The sequence below is a fragment of the Geotrypetes seraphini genome, chromosome 11 (assembly GCF_902459505.1).
Source record: "Geotrypetes seraphini chromosome 11, aGeoSer1.1, whole genome shotgun sequence".
NCBI lineage: Eukaryota > Metazoa > Chordata > Amphibia > Gymnophiona > Dermophiidae > Geotrypetes > Geotrypetes seraphini.
In genome coordinates, this window is record NC_047094.1 from 136624717 (window position 1) to 136648556 (window position 23840).

Here is a 23840-nt window from a genome sequence, read left to right on the forward strand (position 1 = left end):
TCTTATGTACTTTAGTTTTTAATTCATTCTTCCTTCTCCTATGTTTTCTGCTACGTACTCTAGTCTTAATTCTATGTGAACCGAGTCGAGCTCCACTGGGAGAAAACCAAAAATCAGATTACTTGTCATATTTGTTCCATTTGCTTTTTTCACATCCTGGATGTAATAGTGTACATTCACAGGGCTTAATATACAGTACACAATCATTTCTTATTTATAGTCTGGATCACTGGGTTGGGTGAATCTCTTCAGATGGTTAATAAGTCCCAATAAATAAATAAAAGTCTCAACAGAAAATATTAACGGGGTATGTGAGACCAGCACCCCTTCCGACCATTTATCTTATATTAAATTATAGAATTATAATAAGAAAAACAATCAGAAAGTTATTTGGTAAAAACAAAAATGGGGCCGCAGCTTCATTTATTGGTGAGCAAATGAAAGATTTAATAAATGAACAAGCCACCAACCGGACCACTGCCGTATCGGCAAGTAGACCCATGAAGCGAATCAAACAGGACCTCCGGGACCGAATTTATGTGCTCTAAGGCCCCAACCTCCACTGCTGGGTGAAAATTGTGACCTGTTCAAAGGGCTTCATTTGAACGCACCCTTGCTCGGGTACCTCCCCAAACTGCGACAACTATAATTGTGGGTGGGAAAATCTGGACGCCTCCGAGGAGCAGGAAGGAAATTTCCTGACAGTGGGGGTCCTGCATAAAACCCTCGAAAGAAAGGCTTCCTCCTGTACCTCTTTAATATTCCCGGTGCAAACAGCCACGCCAGCCTGCTGCTCTTGCAAGTGTTGGCTTTTTCTCCGAAGTCACTTCCTGGGCACGGGTACAGGAAGTGACATCACAGGAGGAGTTGACGATGGTGCAAGCAGCAGGAACGAAGGAAAGGGGGGCACATGTGGTAGGGAGGTGGGGAAAGAAGCAGGGGGCAGCGATCAAGAGGAGGACGGTGCTGGCACCGGGGTGGACCGCCTCCCCCCTCACTACACCACTGCGAAGACAGGTTGGTGGGGTAAATGTCATTGACACCCACTTGTCACCAGTGTCAGCCTCTCCTTCGGCGCAGTTGGATCCAAAGAGGCTCCAGCTTAAAAATTCATGAAGACCACTGACCCACGTGTGTCACGTCTGTGTAAACAGATTTCCCTTCCCCCATTTTCACTACCTCTTTCTTGCCTCCTAAGCCCTGAAGTTCTGGGTTTTACATATCGTGCCAAGCCTCCTCCCTTTTTACCTAACCTGTCCTTCCTGTATAAATTATAAACTGGTATCACAGCAGGTCAAAGGAGGTCCTGAGTTAAAAGTGGCCCAGAATGTCCGACCTGCAGACCCTGCAAACAAAGTGAATGGCAAAGGTTCAAAAGCAGATGGAAGTGGCTTTGGGCACTGCAAACCCCACCCTTCAATGTAGGCACAATGTATGAAGGAATCATAAAGACAGAGCATCTCTACTTATCATTCTAAGCTGCTTCCTGCCCTCTTACATTTTTATTTCGGTCTGAAGCCGTTTCCCCTCATTGTTACACAAGATTTTATTCTTGCATGCCACTGGGAGCGAGGAATGACAATTCTTGGAGGCTGGCAGAGATGAATAAGGAGATGTTCTGTCCAAAGGACACTTTGTTCATTTGGGATGACATCAGCGCTGACACATTGTTGCAGTGTGTTAAAAACACCTGTGTATGGTTCTAAGAATTGTTGAATAGATGAATGTTGCATAATTTAGATTTCTTGAAAAGTATTTGTTTGACTCAGGGCTTTAAGGGGTTTCCTCTACTGCATTACATTGTATTTCTATTTGGTTTGGGCACTTCTGTTTGTGAAAATAAAAAGTTTGCACTAACAACAAAAACATATTTTAAAAAAACGTGATGATCAATTTGACACATATGCTGTTTGAATATCATGTAATTCACACATTTTGGGAAGAAATTTGGCAAATCATAAAAACAGTTCTTAACATTACAATATATTTTTAAGAATCTCTTTCTTAAATGTACGATTACCCTTTACCAAATTCTGCATGATTTGTGGGGAGTGGGTGGCACAGTGGTTAGAGCTACAGCCTCAGCACCCTGGGGTTGCGGGTTCAAATCCCACACTTCAAGTCACTGAATCCCCCAGTGTCCTGGGTACATTAGATAGAGTGGGAGCTTGCCAGGACAGATAGGGAAAAAAGAATTGTAGGATTGCCATTCAAAATGATTTTTAGGTAATTGGAAAAAGGCTTATGATCTAAATTCCGGTGGCACTCTTTTTTGTCAGACTTTCAAATGTGATTTGAAATCAGCTGAAAAATCAAACAGATATCTGGAAGCATTTTTTTAAATTCTTTTCACCATTTTATCTGTTACTGGTGGCAAATTGTGCTGCTAATAAAGTTATTTGAATGTGGGAATCTGCTCCAGGAGGGGTGATCTTGTCCTGCACACATCTGAACTGGCCCCTCCCCTCCCCTCCCCTCCTTTGCAGGCTGCCTTGAAGGAGCTGGAAACAGGGAGATACCTGCTCCCGCTTTGCAGCACTTCCCTGGAGACCAGGCAGGCCACGTTCCAGGTATGCCACTCTGCATCTACCCAGCCTGCTCCCTGGGCACCTGTTCCTTGTGACACACTGACTTCCTGCCTGGGCGGAGAGCTGGAAGCAGGATGGCAGAGAAAGACATGAGTCAGGAGACCAACCTGGGTGCCTATTCGCCAGTGGATTACATGAGCATCACCAGCTTCCCACGGCTGCCCGAAGAGGATGCTCTGGCCGCGGAGCCCAGCCTGCGCTGCAGAAAAGAGGAGGATGCCTTCCTGGCAGAGCAGGATGCTGGTGAGAGCAAGCAACGCCATTCCTCCCTGTCACTGTCTGCAGAGAATCCCAGCCCTGCCATTCATTCCCTGCATCTGGGTGCAGGGAAACAGTCTCTCATTCATTCAGTGGGCTCCCGAACACTCAGCCCCTGCCTTTCATGCCCTGCTAGGGCTGCAGCTGGCCTTACATTTCCCTGACAGCTTGATCTAGTCCCTGGGTTTATCCCCATTGCATGCAGGGATGTGTAGTCTTGCTCTCTGTAGGGAAGGCGATCACAAAATCAGAGCTACAAGGATTAGAGGGTTAGAAGGAAATGTTGGTCTTTGTGATGAGTGACACAAAAATTTGCAAGAGTGGGCGACCTGAGACGTGACCTATGCAAATTAGAAAAATGGGCTAATGTTTGTCAGTACAGCCTTTTTAAAATGAATTTTTAGAAAATATAACAAAACAACTTATTAACAATTCGAGAAGGACGGATGTCACAGAACACAGATGTACGTTAAATGGAATTGAAATGTGCTCAGTGTCGGAAGCATTTAAACAAAATAAGACGTAGCTTTAGTATGGTGGATAATGGGGGAAAAAAAGTGAAAAAGCATTGTATTGCTAAAAAAATGAACAGACGATGAAGGTAATGTCAACGGGAATTAGATTGAGCCAAATGTCCAAGTCTTAGTGCACGCTTACTTGAGAAACAAGGCGACAATGTCAGTTGGGTTCTATTGATTTATTGAATTCTATTGTTAATTGTAACGGTGTGGTAGAATCAGCATCTTCTTCATTACTTAGCCAGCTGAATAACTCCGTTTCCACGACTTGGTCCCTTCTCTTGGATTAGGACACAAATGTAGCTCTAAAGGCTTCCGTAGAAGTGTTTCAGTTCAGATTTGAAAGTGTAGCAGATGGATCACCACCGCAATGTGGAATTTAGAAGAGAAACCTTTTTCCGAGCAATTAGAATGTGGTCTGTTGGGGATATCCTACATTTAAGAAATACCTCTGCAAAGCCTTTGTTTTTGAGCCTCCACTGGCTCCCGGTTCATCGTAGAATTCAATTTAAATGCGGATGTATTATTTTTTCAGATATGCTCCTTTTGAACGTTTACAGATTTTCCTATGCGAGAGATACCCAACAATTTAAGCTTTCCCTCCCTTCTAGCAAAGGAATCAAGTATTTTAGTCTTTCTTTGGGTTTGCAATTTTACATTACATTACGGATTTCTATTCCGCCTATACCTTGCAGTTCAAGGCGGATTACAAAAGAATTGACTGGACACATTACAGAGGATTTTACTGGACATCTTCCAGTGAGGATACATTTTTTTTTTTTTTTTTTAATTATTTTTTAGGGGAGTAGCTGGATAGAATTCTAGGGGATCTTACGGGTTGGATAGTAAACTGACAGTGCCGAACTGTGTGATATTAGCAAATGGAATACAGTTAGAGTAGGCAAGATTACAATCTATTTTAGGGGTCTATTTACTTAAAGGTGTTTAGGTGGGATATTTGGGAGAAAATTATCTGGCGGTAGGTGAATTCTATGGAGGTAGGTCAGGGGTGTCCAAAGTCCCTCCTCGAGGGCCGAATCCAGTCGGGTTTTCGGGATTTCCCCCAATGAATATGCATGAGATCTATGTGCATGTACTGCTTTCAATGCATATTCATTGGGGAAATCCCAAAAACCCGACTGGATTCGGCCCTCGAGGAGGGACTTTGGACACCTCTGAGGTAGATGAATTAGCTGGAGGTAGGTGAAGAGGGTTTAAGATATTTGGATGAATTTTTTGAAAAGCGGGGTTTTGATTTCTTTACGGAATGTTTTGAAGTCGTCCGATGTTGCCAGAAGGTTGGGGAAGAGCCTTGTACTGCTTTGAATAATAGGCAGTAGAATTTGAATTGAACTTTGGAATGAACTTCCTTTAACCTTGCGATGTCCTAGTCCTTTCCAAGTCTTCCGCAAATCTTTAGAAACTTTCCTATTTGCAAAATATTTTAAAAATTAATTCCCTTGCAATTTTGGGTATATTTTTTTATTCATTATTCTTAACGTGTTGATAACCCGGTACACAAAGGTAAGTTTTAGTTTCGTTTAGTTTCTATTAGCAGGAGTAAGAATAACTGTAATATTAAGAATCTTTTCTAGGATTTGCCAAATTTCTTCTCAGAATTTGTGAATTACCTGACACTCAAACATCACACGTCTTAAAGTGCCTTCTAGACTTGGCAGTGCCAATATTTACTGGGACCAGCAATGCCTTCTTTCCAAATGGCACCCCAGAGGCACAGTGAAGAGACTGAGTTAATGGTCTGCTAACGTTAGCACACAAAAGAAACCCAGTTATCCCACAGTGAAAAGGGAGTCCCAAGAGAACAAAGAATACTCTGGAACCGATGTTCTTCACGCAAATGTTTATGAAATTCTTGTAGGATACACACTCATCCACATGAAGCAACAATGGGGCATAGCCAACACGGTCCGTGTTTCGGCTACAATAGCCTTCCTCAGGGACAGTAGTGTAGCGAGGGGGAGCGGTGCCCCTCCCCCGTTCCTCTAGTTCTTCACTGCCACGAGCAACCAGAACGTCAGTGTGCTCCTCGTGACCCGTGACCCCAGTGGCTCTCCCTTTGATGTCACTTCCTCCGTTGAAGTTGTTGCTTGTGGCGGTGACCAACTAGTGCTATGGAGAAAAGGAAGGGGGTGGGGGAGAAGAGGAAGGATTCTGGTGCTCTCACCCCCTTGCCATGCCACTGCTCAGGGGTCCTGAGCATTGGGCAAGTGATGGCTAAAAGCACGTCTGGATGAGACAAATATCTCCAAAAAATACTTTTCTCCGAATAAAGCTTTTTTTGGGGGGAAGGGGTAAAAAACGGACCTCACGGATCTCAGCCACAGGTCTTTAAAAATCTTCATTTATTGACAGCTGAGGTTTCAGATTTCACGTGTGCAGGTCCACGTTTTAGCCCCTCATTCCACTGCTCTATCTGTTGCCGTTTCTGACCCCCACGTTCTGATGGACCCTAATGCTTCTCCCTCCCTAGGATGAGACTACAAGTGGCAAAACGTTTGCCCTGAGGTCCGTGACACTAAGTCTCAGAATAGGGAGGGAGAAACATTAGGGTCCGTCAGGCTGTCGGCACAGATCCGTGGGGGTCAGAAACGGTAACAGATACAGCGGTGGAATGAGAGGTTACAACGCGGACCTGCACACGTGAAATCTGAAACCTCAGCTGTCAATAAATTTTTAAAGACCTGTGGTTGAGATCCGCGAGGTCTGTTAGGTCCGTGAGGTCTGTGCTTAAACCCTTCCCCCCCCTTTTTTTTTTTTAGTGTGTATCCTACAAGAATTTATTAAACATTTGCATCAAGAACATAAATGCCATACACTATTCTTTGTTTTCTTGGGACTCTATTAACTTTAGCCACAATTTTCGGGCTAATCAATGCGATTGATTTTCATGTGGTCCTAAGGCTTAGTTTCTGTGCAGGGTCTCTGGCAGTCTGAGGTATATTGGTACTCTAGGGTATTCTGCTTTTCTATAGGTAAAGTTGTTGCTGTTTACGTTCTGGACATTAGTGCTCAATTTGCTAAGGAAGCCAATAGAACGGAATGGAAAACAAAGATGAAAATGTTCTAATGCCCTTGTATCGCTCTATGGTATGGCTGCACATCGAATATTGTGTGCAGTTCTGGTCACTGTATCTTTAAAAAGAATTAGAAAGGGTACAGAGAAAGGCGACAAAAATTATAAAAGGGATGGGACAACTTTCCTAAGAGGAAAGACTAAAGCAGCTAGGCTTCTTCAGCTTGGGGAAGAGACGGCTCAAGGGGGATATGATAATGAGCGGATTGGAAAGGGTAGATGTGAATTGCTTGTTCACTCTTTCCAAAAATACTAGGACTAGAGGACATGCGATGAAGCTACTAAGTAGTAGACTTAAAACAAACTGGAGAAAATATTTCTTCACACAACATGTGATTAAACTCTGGAATTCGTTGCCAGAGAGTGTGGTGAAATCAGTTAGCTTAGCAGGGTTTAAAAAAAGACTTGGCCAATTTCCTAACACATCTATAGGCCATTATTGAGATACCTTGGGGAAATCCACTGCTTACTCCTAGGATAATGGGCATAAAATCTGGTTTACTGCTTGGGACCTGGGTTGGCCACTGTTGGAAACAGGATACTGGGCTTGATGGACCTTCAGTCTATGTCAGTACGGCAATTCTTTTGTTCTTAACTGAGCCAAGTATAGGACAATGAAGCCATTGTGACATCACTGATGAGGTTGGCTCTTAGGCAATGGTGGAATGAGGCATTGTGACATCACTGCTAAGGTTGCCTCTTAGGCATTGGTGGAATGAGGCATTGTGACATCACTGCTGAGATTGCCTCTTAGGCATTGGTGGAATGAGGCATTGTGACATCACTGCTAAGGTTGCCTCTTAGGCATTGGTGGAATGAGGCATTGTGACATCACTGCTAAGGTTGCCTCTTAGGCATTGGTGGAATGAGGCATTGTGACATCACTGCTAAGGTTGCCTCTTAGGCATTGGTGGAATGAGGCATTGTGACATCACTGCTGAGATTGCCTCTTAGGCATTGGTGGAATGAGGCATTGTGACATCACTGCTAAGGTTGCCTCTTAGGCATTGGTGGAATGAGGCATTGTGACATCACTGCTAAGGTTGCCTCTTAGGCATTGGTGGAATGAGGCATTGTGACATCACTGCTAAGGTTGCCTCTTAGGCATTGGTGGAATGAGGCATCATGACATCACAATCTCAGCTCTGGTTACCAAAGACTGAAAGTTTTCACACTATGAGGGGCTGCTGAAAAGTTCTCAGCCCAGCCAAGAAGAGAATGACGTGGATATGGTTCAATCAATGATCTGAAACAATGTCAGAACTTAGAATTTCATTTCTGCAAATTGGCACTTCACAAAATAAAGTAACACTCTTTCAAACTACAGTGGCAAAATGGCACTCAAACTTTAGGAATTTGGTTAGGCTGGAAACTCTTCAGCACCCCATCCCCAAGTCCTAGTGTTTTTGGAAAGAGTCTACCCTTTCCACTCCACTCAGTATTTTATAGATGTTTATTAAAAATCTTTATATACTGCTTAACTGGCCATAAAGGATCAAAATGGTTGACAACATAATTCAATCAAAATAATGAAGAGAACTCCATTTAAATAGTAAAGAAAAAATACATTTCTAATACATAATACTTAATATAACAATCTAGAATGAAAAAAATAAAATGAAGGACCTCTTCTATCAAAGTGTTCTAGCAGTTTTAGCGTGGTAAGCCACGCTGAAAGGCCCGCGCTGCTCCCGACGCTCATAGAGTTCCTATGAGCGTCATGAGCAGCGTGGGCCATTCAGCGCGGATCTCTGCGCTAAAAACTGCTAGCGCAGTTGGATAGAAGAGGCCCTAAATCATTAATTAATTAGTGCCGATTGAAGTACTAAATTCAAATCCTGTCAAAATGCCAGAAAGCCAATTGAAAATAATGTGCCTTTAAATGTCTTTTCACATTTAGGAGAGATTCTTCCTTTCTCAATTCTACAGGTCAACTATTCCATAAAATAGGAACCCAATAGAAAAATGCACAATTTCTAGTTGAGGCAAGATGAGCCTTTGATATATGAGGTAGAGCTACTCTGTTATGGTTCAATGATCTCGATAATCGTCTTGGAGCACAGGATAATACTCCGTCTGAAAGATATCAAGGTTGTATTTCAAATAACGCTCTATGTGCTAACATCAAGCTCTTAACCAGTGGAATTTCAAATACAAGTTAGTCCCATGTACTCTAAAGATAAAATATATACATATGAGCAGATTCTTAGGGGACATATAGAAAATGCATCGACTTTCTGTTGGGGTAGTTTTAGAAAGGAACAGAGCTGCAATGGAAGTGACTATCTGCTATTCCGGCCCAGGAAATCTGATATCAAATTGTTTGTTGCACTTTATATGACTGTTATATGTTGAATTTGTATTTTGCCTTGAGCTATTATTGCTAGAGCAGTGGTCTCAAACTTGCAGCCCACCAGGTCCTATTTTGAGGCCCTCAGTATGTTTATCATAATCACAAAAGTAAAATAAAACAGTTTCTTGATCATCTGTCTCTGTAGCTATAAATTACAATATTATTATTAAGTCTTAGCCAAAAGGAAAGATTTATAAACTATGAAGAGTTTTACCTCATGCAAAATTGTCATTTCTTTAATAAGACATTAACTGTTTTTTTTTTCTGAGGCCCTCCAAGTACCTACAAATCCAAAATGTGGCCCTGCAAAGGGTTTGAGTTGGAGACCACTGTGCTAAAGGCAGATAAATATAAAATAAACAAAGATTACACATTTATTGGGAAACAGGAAATAATGATGCCATTTTCCACTTTGATCACCAGATGGCAGCATTATACATGAATAAGACTAAGCATGCCCAGCTGTGGTTTGGACACATGGAGGGTCATTTTTTAAGGAGGTGTCTGTGTCCAGCCTTTTTAAGAAAGACGAACGGGTACTTTTTCCCTTTGTAAAATACAAGTGTAAGTGGCAGGCGCTGACATTTACATCTTTCCGTGCCAGAATTTGTCAAGTACTTAAATTATAGCATTTTATAATACTGTGTTTGTTCGCAACCACTGGCAAAATACGGGCCATTATGTCATGGGAGATACTTTTTCTCCAGTCACTATTTATAAGAGGTCACTTATGTGCAGATATGGCTGGTTAGCATGTAAAGTACGCGTCCCCTTCCTAAAATTGGGATCAGTCCTGTTCCCTGAAGACAGATAGACAGAGAGAGAGAGCGAGAGAGAGAGACAGCAAGGCACATAACAGAATAAGAGACTTTGAACTGAGACAGTAGGAGGTTCTCAGCCCAACCAAGAAGAGAATGATGTGGAGTCATGAAACTTACCCCTTTTAATGATTTTTAAAATGTATTTTTATTTATTTTTAACCTGCCTATTACGTGGGCAAGGAACAAAATAACATCCATAGGGGTTTCTTCACCAACCACCCTCTGCATTTTTCCTAGATGGGGGCATCTTAAATGTCATTATGGATGAAGGCCGCCCAGGCCTTTTAAATGCATTGAGGCAAATTATACAAATGTTCATAGGCCAAATGGTTCCGTTCATTTTAAAAAAATGTATTTATTTAACCCCTTTTTCATTAATTGTTTGAGCTTTTAACATGTCTGTGTTAATACTGACTGGTTTTATGAATTTTTTTGAAGGAAATGCCCATCAAGAATAAGCCGAACAATAGGCAATAGACAATTTCAGCAGTAAAAATATTCCAACATTATGCCGCTTAAAATCTTAACGCAATTCACATTAAAACAGTGTGGAGGGGGCGTGTTCGATAGGTCGCCCCTTTGAGCCCTGGACACACAGCAGCTTAGAAGTGCTGCTGAATGTCCAGAAAGTCGGTTTTGATATTGGCAGTTGGCGTCCCTGTGCCAACTTAGGCAGGTTTTCGGACATTTTAAAGTTTTGATTATGCCCCTCATAGGGTCTAAGCAGAAGTGGAACACAAACAGATAAGATAGTCACCCTTTAGGAAAAATTGCACATGGAGTCACAAAAGGCACATGAAAATGGTCTCACCTAGAGTAGGAATGGATAAGGGAATTCTCCTACAGAATGTGTTAATCCTAGTGAGGAGAGCTCCGGCCTCAGCACCCTGAGGTTCTAGGTTCAAATCCTAGGTGCTGCTCCTTGTGACCCTAAGCAAGTCACCTAATCCTCCACTGCCCCAGGTACATTGTGAGCCAGAGAGGGGAAAAAGCTTGAGTAAACTGCTTAATCCGTTCCATTGCCTAAAGCAGGGGTGTCAAAGTCCCTCCTCGAGGGCCGCAATCCAGTCGGGTTTTCAGGATTTCCCCAATGAATATGCATGAAATCTATGTGCATGCACTGCTTTCAATGCATATTCATTGGAGAAATCCTGAAAACCCGACTGGATTGCGGCCCTCGAGGAGGGACTTTGACACCCTTGGCCTAAAGGCTTGAGAGAAAAGCCAAGCTTTCACCTGAGTTTTTAACTTGCATTTTCGCCTTTTTAACATGTGGAATTTATCGGATGCATGTTAATTAAGGGACCCTTTTACTAGGCTGTGGTAAAAAGTGGCCTTAACTCACACTTCTGTTCTGTACGCTAACGGCCATTTTTATCATAGCAGTAAAATGACTGATTTTCCGTTATTCAAATTATTGACCATACGCTGTTTGCCATTAGCATGGAGCAATTAAAAAGAATTAGCACACCGCTCGTATCAGTGAACTGGCTGAATAGTGCTTCCATCCCCATTCGCCACCTCTGACACGCCCCTCCCCAAAAATTAAATTAAAAAATAAAGGCTATGCAAATTTCAAAAAAACAAACAGCGAACATAGCCAATAAAAGGACCTCCTTAATGCGCATCAGATCAGTTTCGCGGGCAGCACATTGCTAAAGTGCCTTGTTATATACATTCGATTTGGTCATCGCCGCCGTTTTCTTCGCCTTATCCTTCAGATGAAATGTTCTCAACTTTTGACTCGTGAATAGAGGAATTTCTATAAGCAACTGATCTTTTACAGAAATGCTTTCCCTGACGCACGATCACTGTCCCTCGGTGGCAAGTGGAGACCTGCGCCCTTGTTCCAACTGTCAGAGGTGATGCAGCAACCTCGCGGTTTTTAATTGCGCAAGGCAGACGAGCCCTGTAGGACAGTGTTTCTCAACTCGGTCCTGGAATAACCCCTTGCCAATTAGGTTTCCAGGATATCCATAATGAATAGAAACATAGAAAGATGACGGCAGAAAAGGGCTACAGCCCATCAAGTCTGCCCACTCCACTGACCTACCCCCTAGTGACCCTATTCCTTATCTTCATCCTCGTAGGGATCCCACGTAGGTATCCCATTTATTCTTAAAGTCTGGGACGCTGCTGGCCTCAATCACCTGCACTGGAAGCTTGTTCCAATGATCTATCACTCTTTCCGTGAAGAAGTACTTCCTGGCGTCACCATGAAATTTCCCTCCCCTGAGTTTGAGCGGATGCCCTCTTGTGGCTGAGGGTCCTTTGAGAAAGAAAATATCATCTTCCACCTCGACACGTCCCGTGATGTACTTAAATGTCTTATAATAAAGGCAGTGTATGCAAATCAAGTTGATGCATATTCATTGTGGATACCCTGAAAACCTAACTGGCAAGGGGGTACTCCAGGACCGAGTTGAGAAACACTGCTGCAGGCGACCCGCCCTGAGGGCAGAAACATGGACAGCCGACTCCCACGCACCTTAGGGGACATGTGATCTCATTACCTCTATTTCACGAGCAGCCATTCTGCATTCTTTATTATGTGAAGTATTAATAGCAAAGCCATGTCAACAGGTGGTTCAGTGGAACAAGAGACTCAGCCGGTGGAGGAATTTTCAAGTGTGATTAAGCAAGAAATTAGCCAATCACCTAGCATCTTCCCAAAACAACAATGCGTCATTATAAACCAGCAGAAAACTGAGAAGACAAAATTACAGGTTAAGAGCTAATATTCAACAAAACTTCAGATACGATCTAATTTCCTTCTGAACTGTGAAGTCCGAGGAAACAGATTCTCACTTTCTCAGGCTTCCTATAAAGGCAATAAAGATATGTTTTTTAAAATAGGGAGCATGAAGAAAAGTCAGATGTAGGATAGCAGAGTGCACACTTTGGCAGAACAGATTAGACCGCAGTTGCTGCTCCTGTGGTGGTGAGACCCCTTTTTTCTGGAACTGGTACAGGGGGAAACGCTTGTACTGCGTAGTGCAGGTCTCTGGAAGAGAAAGCGTCACATGCTGGGTCTCTAAAACATTCTCATTTGCTTCTTTTCTGGGCGAAGATCCTGATTCCTTCTTGAAGTCCGCTCGTCTCCAGCGCTTGCCGTCATCCTCATCAGAGATGGGGAGTCAGGATGTGTCGCCGTTGCGGGAGACCACCAAGGATCCTTTCACGGGTGACTGCAGCTGTCGTCAAGACGGCCTCACCGTCATCATCACTGCGTGTTTCACCTTTGCCACCGGAGTCACGATAGCTCTGATTATGCAGATATATTTTGGGGACCCACAGGTAAGAACTGCTCGATTTGTATTTATTATAGAAAGATACATTGTTTCCAGAGCCAATAAAACATGACTTTCTTCCAGTGTCTGCTGCTTCCTGGAGCGGAGTTTATAAGGCAGATGTTGGGTGGTCGTGGCCACATGTGATCCTTTGCCAGATCATGGGATGCCTTGGCTTCTTGGCTAATTTGAGGCTTGTAGACAGATACAAAGAGGTCTTGGTTTCCAGTTCTAATCTAATCTAATCTGGAATTTCTGAGTCACTCTATGTCCAAAGGATATAAGGCAATTTACAATTGAAATTATGGGAATAGACATGGGAGAAGGTACAGATCTATAGAGAGATAGGAATTGTTCCATTTTTGAGTAGCACAGAGGTATTTAGTAGACTTGAGTTGGTAGGTTGCATAGTAGGTTTCAGGTTTATTTAAAAATTTGATATACCGATGAGATAGAAGGTACGGTTCTAAGATCAGGGCTTCCTAAACAGTAGGTTGCAACCTCAAATGGGGTCACCAAACCTGCATTTGGGGTTATGACTTGGGTGACTCTCCATGGAAATGTCCATCAGCCTGTGCCTCCAAAGGTCACAGCCACAGAAAGTCAGCAAAACACTGGAAGATCTATATGTAGGCCCTAGACGGTGTTTGATTGGAGACTATTCTATAAAGAAAAGCAGGAGTCTAAATTTCCCTTATAGAATACTGGAATACCCAGGTATAAATTCATATATGTGCATGTTTTCATAGGCTTGAGCACTTACTGGAGGCCTGCCCAAGAACTGGTGTAGCTGAAGCATAGGCAGAGATATGGGCATCATTTACAGTATGCCTTAAGTTACTATGGGGCTCATTTTCAAAAGAGAAAAAAATGGCATTTGGACTTTTTGTTTGCTAAAACGTCCAAATTGCCATTTTCGAAACACATTTTTTGAACGGCTTTCCATGCTATTTATCTGAAGTGCATCTGAATCTCAAGGGCGCATGTTGGGGGGGGGAGATTAGGGTGGCCTTATGATTTGAAATAGAATATTGCAGAAAACGTCCAGGTCAAAACTTGGACGTTTAAGGATAGGCGTGTTTCATTAATGAATAAGTGCCATGAAGGTGGCCAAAATGACTAGGTTTGAAAATGAAGAAAGGCAAGAACGCTCTTGAACAAAGATTGCTTTGGCTGAAAAGGACTCCTCCCCTTGCCTTTCTTGTTGTTCTGCTGTTCCCTCAAGGCGAGGCGTTCTTCTCTTTTTCATCAGGTTTGAAAATGGTCATTTTCTCTACTGGATTTTTGGATGGTTAGATCGGATTTAGATGTCATATTGCATGTGCTATGCAAGATCTGTGCATATTTACAACATCACTTAGGCGGATTTTTGGAGTTATGCATATTTCTGTGCACATATATGCTATTATTCTAGTCACGTGCATATGTTTTATCAGAGAAAGGCGGGATATCAAATGCATGGCCTTTACCTATATCTGGGCATAATTGATAGTACTTTCTTCCCTATTTTGGTAGAAGATTTTTTTTTCTCAATAAGAGCCATTGTGAGGTCATTGTTATGTCCCAGAGCTGGTTTCTAGAAATGTAGAGTGGCATTCTGAATTCCATAGGGATCTCTGAGAGACGTGGTTTCGGTCATGGCACCTACGGGGGTCCTGTATGAAAACACCGTGATATTTTGAAGTTCTATAGATAGGTTCTAGGAGCCTTTACTTGTGCATTCCAAAGGCAGTGAAAACGAAGACATTTTAATAGACTGAAAAAGGTTTCTAGTGACGTTGGATTATTCATCAAACCATAGAAAGATTGTTCTGGAGAAACCAAACAGGATGACATTAGCTAATGAGAAAACTGAACGTGTCAAAACAAATTTTATTTGCATGTTGGTAACTAAGAATCCTTCATTATTTGATTAAACTGCTGATTTTTATCTTTTCATTGGTCTAGTGTAGGTAGCTTTTCTTGTTTTCAATATCTTTTTGAATATTTACAGTTCAGTAATACAGTAAAAGACAATTACTGCACCATAATTAATTTTGTTTACTTTGGAGTCCCAATAGCCGTTTATAAGACGATGTCTGTCCTTTATGCTTCTCAACTAGAGAATGCCATGATGACAGAATTCATCACCGTTCTCATCCCCGTGGATAACTGTGGTAAACCATCCCCATGTCATTCTTTAAGGAGAGAGGGAAGAATCAGAGCATGAATGGGCCCAGCCACTGACCCTCAAGCCTTGCATTGAAGAATGTGATGTAGAAAGACTGAGGTTGAGATAGACACTAAAGAATGACATGGGATGGTTAGAACATAAGACTGTGGCATACCAAAAGTCCATACTGATAAAGACCAAAGGTCCATCAAGCCGTTTCCATCAATGGCCAATTCAGGTCACAAGTACTTGCCAGAAACCCAAAGAGTAGCAACATTCCAGAGCTGAGATTCTGATGTCATAAAGCCTCATTTCACCAATGCCTAAGAGCCAACCTCATCAGTGATGTCACAATGGGTTCATTATCCTATACTTGGCTCACATAAGAATCAGAGTATGAATGGGCCCAGCCACTGACCCTCAAGCCTTGGATTGAAGAATGCTGGTGTAGAAGGACTGAGGATGAGAGAGACACTGAAGAATGACACGGGATGGTTTCCAGCCACTGACCCTCAAGCCTTGCATTGAAGAATGCTGGTGTAGAAGGACTGAGGTTGAGAGAGACACTAAAAAATGACACGGGATGGTTTCCAGCCACTGACCCTCAAGCCTTGCATTGAAGAATGCTGGTGTAGAAGGACTGAGGTTGAGAGAGACACTGAAGAAAGACATGGGATGGTTTCCAGCCACTGACCCTCAAGCCTTGCATTGAAGATTGCTGGTGTAGAAGGACTGAGGTTGAGATAGACACTAAAAAATGACATGGGATGGTTTCCCACAGTTATTCGTGGGGACGGGAATGTTGATGAATTCTGTCACTGTGTCATTCTCTATTCTCAACTACAGGGCTATTTTTAATTTACGTTCAACATTTTATCTCCTAGGTCTTCCATCAAGGTGTGGTAGTCACAGAGTCTTTACATTGTACCAGACTCGGTATTGACGTGCTCAGCCAAAAGGGCTCCTCTGTGGATGCAGCAATTGTAACAGCCCTTTGCTTAGGTATTGTGAATCCTCACACATCAGGCATCGGAGGGTAAGTAGAGAGAGCAGTATTATGAAGAAACACATTTACTGTCCCCTGCTGGTCAACATGCAGTATTGCAGCCTATTTTTCAATCTGAGGATAGTGGGGCTGAACTTGAAGTCTGCCTTCAGTCAAGGAGACTACCTCAGTCTGGTTGCTTATTGCCCACATCTTAGCACATCTTCTTGTCCTGGGTTTTCTCTACGGCTATAATCTGGTTAGAGTCAAGTTCATCATCCCTTCCACTATCTTCAGATCAAAATAATGTGTCAGGTTAGTAGTGTATCTGTACTTGCCAAGGTCTAAATTCCAGTTAGAGAGAAAATGTGGCCTATGTGAATTTTCCGCCAAAATGGAATAAAGTTTTCATCAATCGGCAACCGGCTATGATTCTCTTTTGCAGGATTAGCGTCAATAATTTACACAATTTGCTTTGATCGGAGAATTGATACTTTTTTTACATCTCCTGAAATGGTGCGATTTCAAGTTATGAGATACTATGAAATGACTAAGGCAGGGATGGCTCAAGGGCCCAAAAGCCAACTATGAAATGACTAGGGCAGGGATGGCTCAAGGGCCCAAAAGCCAACTACGAAATGACTAGGGCAGGGATGGCTCAAGGGCCCAAAAGCCAACCATGAAATGACTAGGGCAAGGATGGCTCAAGGGCGCAAAAGCCAACTACGAAATGATTAGGGCAGGGATGGCTCAAGGGCCCAAAAGCCAACTACGAAATGACTAGGGCAGGGATGGCTCAAGGGCCCAAAAGCCAACTATGAAATGACTAGGGCAGGGATGGCTCAAGGGCGCAAAAGCCATCTACGAAATGACTAGGGCAGGGATGGCTCAAGGGCCCAAAAGCCAACTACGAAATGACTAGGGCAGGGATGGCTCAAGGGCCCAAAAGCCATCTACGAAATGACTAGGGCAGGGATGGCTCAAGGGCCCAAAAGCCAACTATGAAATGACTAGGGCAGGGATGGCTCAAGGGCGTAAAAGCCAACTACGAAATGACTAGGGCAGGGATGACTCAAGGGCCCAAAAGCCATCTACGAAATGACTAGGGCAGGGATGGCTCAAGGGCCCAAAAGCCAACTATGAAATGACTAGGGCAGGGATGGCTCAAGGGCGCAAAAGCCATCTACGAAATGACTAGGGCAGGGATGGCTCAAGGGCCCAAAAGCCAACTACGAAATGACTAGGGCAGGGATGGCTCAAGGGCCCAAAAGCCAACTACGAAATGACTAGGGCAGGGATGGCTCAAGGGCCCAAAAACCAACGATGAAATGACTAGGGCAGGGATGGCTCAAGGGCCCAAAAGCCAACTACGAAATGACTAGGGCAGGGATGGCTCAAGGGCCCAAAAGCCAACCACGAAATGACTAGGGCAGGCTTGGCTCAAGTGCCTAAAAGTCAACTTTTGCCAGAGCAAAGGAAAACTGTGGACAGTAAACAACTTGGTGCACCTCCTGCAGTTCAGTCTTCAAAACTACATTGTTACTTAATTACCACCTTGGAGCACTGACGTACTACCTGTTTGGCAAAGGTAGTAAAAAAAATGTATATATATTTCTGTCCGCTATATATCTCCACCTGGTCTCTAGTCATGCACTAAATTAGATTAGTCTAATCGCTTCTCTTCCTTATATTCTTGGCATACAAAATGCCAGTTCTTTTTACTGGGTTGCAGTTAGCGGTTTTCATCTTGCATCCTGTCTAAATGTTCCACTTGACGCAGGGAGTTGGGGGTGCAGTAAGTCACTTGTCATAGCCTGGGCGACTGTTCAAGTCCTTAGTCTCTGAAAGGCCTGAACAAGAAGAACAAAAACACCCTTTATTCAGGACGTAATGAAAATCACAGAACAGTCTTCCCTTGCTGGCAAAACCAATGGCTGAGATGTTGTCTGGAGGGCTGTTTCTTCCTGCTCTAGGCCTCCCTGTTATCAAACAGAGCAAAGCCTATAGTCATGGCATCTGGGCTGTCCATCGTATCACTCTGCCTCTTCCCTGCACACGCCCTAGATTTGTAAGCTTCCTTTGTCTACAGGAGAAAATGCAATCAAGACTTGAAAAACTAGGCTTGGGCAAAGCTATGTATGTAAGGTGATCATCTTATTATTCTCATTGTTCCTGAGGTGGTGGTAATGCAAACAGCAATCTTAAGCCGAAAATGAGAATGCCAAACAAATCCAATCCCAGTACTCCATGCCTATTTTCCTTCCTCTTATGTACTGTGAATAATACAGGGACACAGACCCAGCCCTCCTGCGTTCTGGCTAGACAATATAGCAGTGTCCCGCAAACTTTGTTGAGCTGTGGCACACTAAACATAGTGGCTGTGGCTCGAGGCATCTGGAAGTGCACGGATGTCGCCGTGATGATGTCACATGCATGTGTGATGTCATCACGTCAATGCTTGAAGGCCCTCCGTGAGACGCTAGAGAGGGTGCCAACAGGGAAGAGGGCTGGAGAGAAGGAGAGATGCTGGTGCCAGCTGATTGCCATGAGAGGCACCTCGTGTAGGCAGAAGGCTGGCGCCTCGCCTCCTCCCCAGTGTGTCACGGCACACCTGAAATCTCAGGCAGCACACGGTTTGCGATACACTGCAATATAGCATAGTATATCGATTTCCTTCCATTTCCATTCCCATCCAATCTGTCGAATATCAAGCCCATTAGGCCAACACAGAGAGAGAGTCCAATCCCGCCCACATTTCAGGTCTGCCAAAGGGCTTGTGTTAGGCTCCTGGAGTGATTGATGCGCTGCCATTAAAATTCCACATATTGTTCTCTTTTCTGGTGCTGATCTGCTTTATAAGAGGATTTTGTACTGTTTATACAATTGCCTTTGGCCATTTAGTGCTGTTTGTGGTTAATAAACTGTATATTTAAACACTTGTTCCTGGGTCATTGCACAGTTTTGAGAGTCATCTATATTATAACCACTTTGGAGTAGAAGATCAAGCCACAGACCACTTATTTTTTCATCCACAGAGGCGGAGTCATGCTGATCCACAACATCAGGACCAATGAGAGTGACGTAATAGATTTCCGTGAGACAGCGCCCTCTGGAATCCTGGAGGACAGCCTGAAAAGGGACTGGGAGGCCCAGGTCAGAGAAACTAACCTCTCTCTGTGTTATAATTGCATTTGTTCTCAGTTGTTAGTCTGACTCCTTTCCTTTTTTCTCTTTTACTGGCCATAGTTAAGAAGGAATGATTATTACGGTATCTTGATTTGAAGGTTAGGAGGAGCAGGAGAGGAAAAGGAACAATTTTCTTTGTGAAATATATGACAGTTTTAATAAATTAATTTTATGAATGTTGAGGGTACTGGGAGGGATGGGTTGGGAGGGCTGTTTATTTATAAATTCACTAGTATATAAGCCCGTTACATTAACGGGTGTTAGAATAGATGTGTCTGTCTGTCTGTCTTTCTTTCTTTCTGTCTCTCTCTCTCCTTCGCCGATGTCTGTCTGTCTGTCTTTTTTTCTGTCTCTCTCTCTCCTTGGCCGCTGTCTGTCTTTCTTTCTTTCTGTCTCTCTCTCTCTCCTTGGCCGCTGTCTGTCTGTTTCTCGTGCCCCTTCTCCCACCTACCTGTCTTTCTGTGTGTGTGTCTTTATTTCTGCCTCTCTCCTTGGCCGCTGTCTGTCTTTTTTTCTGTCTGTTTCTCGTGCCCCTTCTCCCACCTACCTGTCTATCTGTGTGCGAGTCTTTATTTCTGTCTGTCTGTCTGTCTGTCTCCATGCCTCCTGCCTGTCTTTTTATCATGGCCCTTCTCCCAAGTACCTTTTTTTTTTGTTGTTCAGAGTGCAAAGGGCAACCGGCGCACAGAAATCGCCGCTGGCTCAGCTGTAGGAAGTGTAGGAAATCTCTGTAAACCGCCACCCGCGCACGCGCCGCTCCTATATCTCTGCCTACTCTGCCACGGAGCTACGGATCACGGAGGCAGAGACCACGGAGGTAGGAGTGCGCATGCGCGCTTAGGGTGTTATTATTAGGGATGGCTCCGGCCTTGTCATTGGTAGCTGAAGGCATGTTACATTCCAGTCCAGTAGAGCGTTCCCTGTTCCCAAAGGGTTTACAATCTTCTCAGGAAGTCGTTTATGAGCTTACGGAGACTAGTTTATTAAAGTCATTTCACTGCTCTTGTCCCCTTGGTTATATTAGCTCAACTGGATTATTGCAACTCAATTTATTATGGAGTTAGCAAAACTAATTTAAAAAGATTACAGCTGTTACAAATTGCAACTATTAAAGTGATAGTTAATATAGTATAAATCATGTTTTATTGGCACACCATCAGTAAATACACAATACAGCACGACAATACAACAAGGTCGCGAACACCAAACGTACCATCAAACACATTTTCACCCCAACCAAAGAATCCCCCCAATCCCCACCCACTCCAAAGCCCAAACCCCCATCCCATCCCAAACCCACACCATGAGAGTGATAGTTAATATAAAACTAGATATGAGCATATTGCTCCTTTGCTAAAAACACTACATTGGCTGCCGTTATAATACAGAGCGAAGTTTATGTGTGCTTGTATTGTCTATAAGCTTAAGTCTGGTCAATTCCATCATCAGATGGTACCTTTGATATTTCATGTGTATCGCCCGAGATTCCAGGTGCGCCGACGGCAGCTGACTGACTACAGGACGCGGCAAGAGGCATATCCTGTAGGCAGTCAACTGGAGCCAGCGCCTCTCCTTCTGTCTGCGCCTCTTCCCTTCCAGCACCCCTCACTGGCGGCTCAGGTCCCCGTCTGGAGGGGCCTTCGCACGCGCACGGACGTCAACATGATGGCATCACCCCTATGCATGACATCATCGCGTCAACGTCCATGCACTTCTGGGTGCCCTCGAGCCGCGGCGATACGGCTTTGCAAAGTTTGTGAGGCACTGATTTATCAGGATGAAGTTGTCATAGGTCGGCCTCATTATTCTAGCTAATATTGCCTTGTGCTAAGGGTCAGATCGTGCGTTCTGCCTCTTATACGCCGACTGCCCTTTCGAATGACTTACCACAGTATTTCGTAAACAACTGAAAACTTATCTGATCAAAGGACAGTTTGATTAGTTGATCAGCTAATCTATATCTTATTGTAAACCGTGTCACGCTTCAATATAAATAGGGATGATACGCTATATGACAGGAAAGGGTTAACCACTGTTGGGAACAGGATATTGGGCTTGATGGACCTTCAGGTCTGTCCCAGTATGGCAGTTCTTATGTTCACATCTGACCTTCCAATCAGGGAAATTCTATAAATGGCGTCCAAGAAGAATCGATGGTGAGCGCTCTGGCTTGCATGTCCTTCCTAAGAGCGCTTCGTGCCGATTCCTGCGCCCAAAGACTTAACGCCTGCTGAAACCTGGTGTAAATCCTGGTGCCCAACTGATGGCAGTTAGGTGGGTGAATTACCCTATTCTAGAACACTGCCCCTAAATTTTGGGAATGCCCGTGACCCACCTCTAAGCAAACCGTGGTCTCGCGCCCTTTTGAGTTGCATGTGAGACAATCTATAGGCACAGGCAGATCCTAATTAGCTTCAATTAACATCAATAATTCTTAAAACCTTGTTATATAGAAACATAGAAGATGACAGCAGAAAAGGGCTACAGCCCATCAAGTCTACCCACTCTGCTTACCCACCCCCTGTCTATGCCCTAATGACCCAATTTTCTTATCTTGACCCTCGTAGGGATCCCACATGGGTATCCCATTTATTCTTAAAGTCACCAGCCAAACTCCCCCCATAAAAGGGGACGAGCCAACGGCGCGCAGCCAAGGCGAGCGGCAAAGGCTCTCACCTTAGCGAGAGCGTCTTTGCGAAGAGCCTTAAGAAGAGCCAAACTACACAAGACAACGATACCTTAGGGCAATTAGCTCATGCCTGGATCTGGGATCTGCCCCCAAATCTGGACAATCTTTATAGCAGGGGTGGGCAACCAGGGTCCTCAAGGTTCTGCAGCCCAGTTCGGTTTACAAGATTTCCCTAATGAATATGCATGAGATCTCTCTGTGTACAATGGAAACAGTGCATATTCATTGGAGAAATCCTGAAAACCCAAGTGGGCTGCAGCCCTTGAGCACTAAGATTGCCCTCCCATGCTTTATTGAATCTGGGGAGGGGGGGGGGAGGGGGTGTCCCTGTTACTGTTGTGATAGCAGATAATAGCAAGTCTTCATTTTGTAGCCAGTGGGCACACGAGTGAAAAAAAGCTTTCTCTCTTGATTTTGTGTCTTGTGACCAGCCGGGCCTGTTGGTTGGGATCCCAGGAATGCTGAGAGGAATGCATCAGGCGCACCAGCTGCACGGGAGGTAGGAAACTTGCAAAAGAATGAACGCAAATCGCCTCAGTCACGCTATGAATTAACGCCGTAGCGTTTCATCCTGTTTGCATCATGATCTGAAGGTTTCTGCTTGCGAAATGTCCTCGTTAGAAATGAGTGGGACGTTCGTGGCCCAGGTTTTTAACAGCGTCCCTTACTGCTGGGCCACAGCTAGGAGGCGCATGTGTAGGCTGAGCCCCCAGTGGCAGAGCTGCTCATGCTGGACCCACCCCCCCACTCTCTCACCATATGATACAAAACAAAAAAACCCAAAGGAAATAAGGCGAAACCATTTTTATTTGGTCTAACTCAATGCATTTTATGATGAGCTTTCGAAGGTAACCCTTCTTCAGATCAGAAAAAAGCAAATGTTGACAGATATCAGTATATATGGTTTTTTTATAATTTAATGTATAAGAACATAAGAACATAAGAAACGCCTTCGCCGGATCAGACCTAGGTCCATCTAGTCCGGCGATCCGCACATGCGGAGGCCCAGTTAGGTGCTCCTTACTAGGCCTCCGCATGCATGCCAAAGCATTGTCAACTCAAAAGATTCCTAGATAAAACCCTCGCCTTCCAAGCAGCCAAGATGAACCCATGGCTATCCCAAATGATACTCGAGGCCCCCACCTACCTCGACTTCAGAAAATCACTCAAAACCTACCTTTTCAGCAAACAAGACCCTTAACCGACCCTTCAGATAATCTCAGGGCCCCCTACCCAACTCTTCTCCTTCACGATAGCTCCTATCTCCCCCTGCTTCTCCTACCCACTTCCTTCCTCATCCACCAAGTCTGACCAAATCCGTTCTAAATCCGATAAATTTGTTGTAATTAACTCTGCCCTCTTCATCTACGAAGTTGGCTAACTTGTTGTAAATTTCCTTTTCATCTGCCAATTTTTGGCTACAGTTGTTGTTAACCCGATAAATTTGTTGTAAATCTACAAGTTCATGTGGATCCTAATCTAATTTAATGTAAACCGCCTAGAACTCGCTGGGTATGGCGGTATATAAGAATAAAATTATTATTATTATTATTATTATTATTATATAAATTATGTACGCTGTTTAGGGCTAAACGGTATAGAAAATTTTAAAATAAATAAATATAGAAATGTCTTTATAGTGGGAAAGAAAGCCCAGATCTCTGTAAAGTCCTGTCTGCCACCATTCTGTCTCCTATCCCTAAAATGCTTTCAGGTTTTCCTCATATATACTGATATTTTGTCAACATTTCTTATTTCTGACCTGAAGAAGAAGGCTCGTCCCAAAATGCATTGAGTTCGTCCAATACATAAGGTATCGCCTTATTTCCTTTGTGTTATTTCTTTGAAAAGTGGACCCACATGGCCGCCACCCCATTTCACTCACCAAAGCTTACTAAATTCTATA

At 43.7% G+C, this 23840-nt stretch overlaps 2 protein-coding genes across 4 annotated transcripts in view; one reads left to right on the forward strand and one right to left on the reverse strand.

The window, feature by feature from the left end:
• LOC117345525 (ubiquitin carboxyl-terminal hydrolase CYLD-like) overlaps positions 1 to 810 on the reverse strand; it is a 37622-nt gene extending 36812 nt beyond the window's left edge. The window contains exon 1 of the mRNA XM_033914300.1: positions 752 to 810. The gene's annotated coding sequence lies outside the window, so the exon portion shown is untranslated. The remainder of the gene's footprint in view (positions 1 to 751) is intronic.
• Positions 811 to 2662: 1852 nt separating this feature from the next.
• GGT7 (gamma-glutamyltransferase 7) overlaps positions 2663 to 23840 on the forward strand; it is a 38994-nt gene continuing 17816 nt past the window's right edge. Inside the window, exons 1-5 of one of the 3 annotated variants that reach the window (XM_033915145.1) lie at positions 2663 to 2831; positions 12703 to 12929; positions 15959 to 16110; positions 19095 to 19212; positions 22366 to 22433. In XM_033915145.1, coding sequence (XP_033771036.1) covers positions 2663 to 2831; positions 12703 to 12929; positions 15959 to 16110; positions 19095 to 19212; positions 22366 to 22433 — 734 coding nt within the window. The other 2 variants (XM_033915147.1, XM_033915146.1) reach the window with 2 other exon arrangements.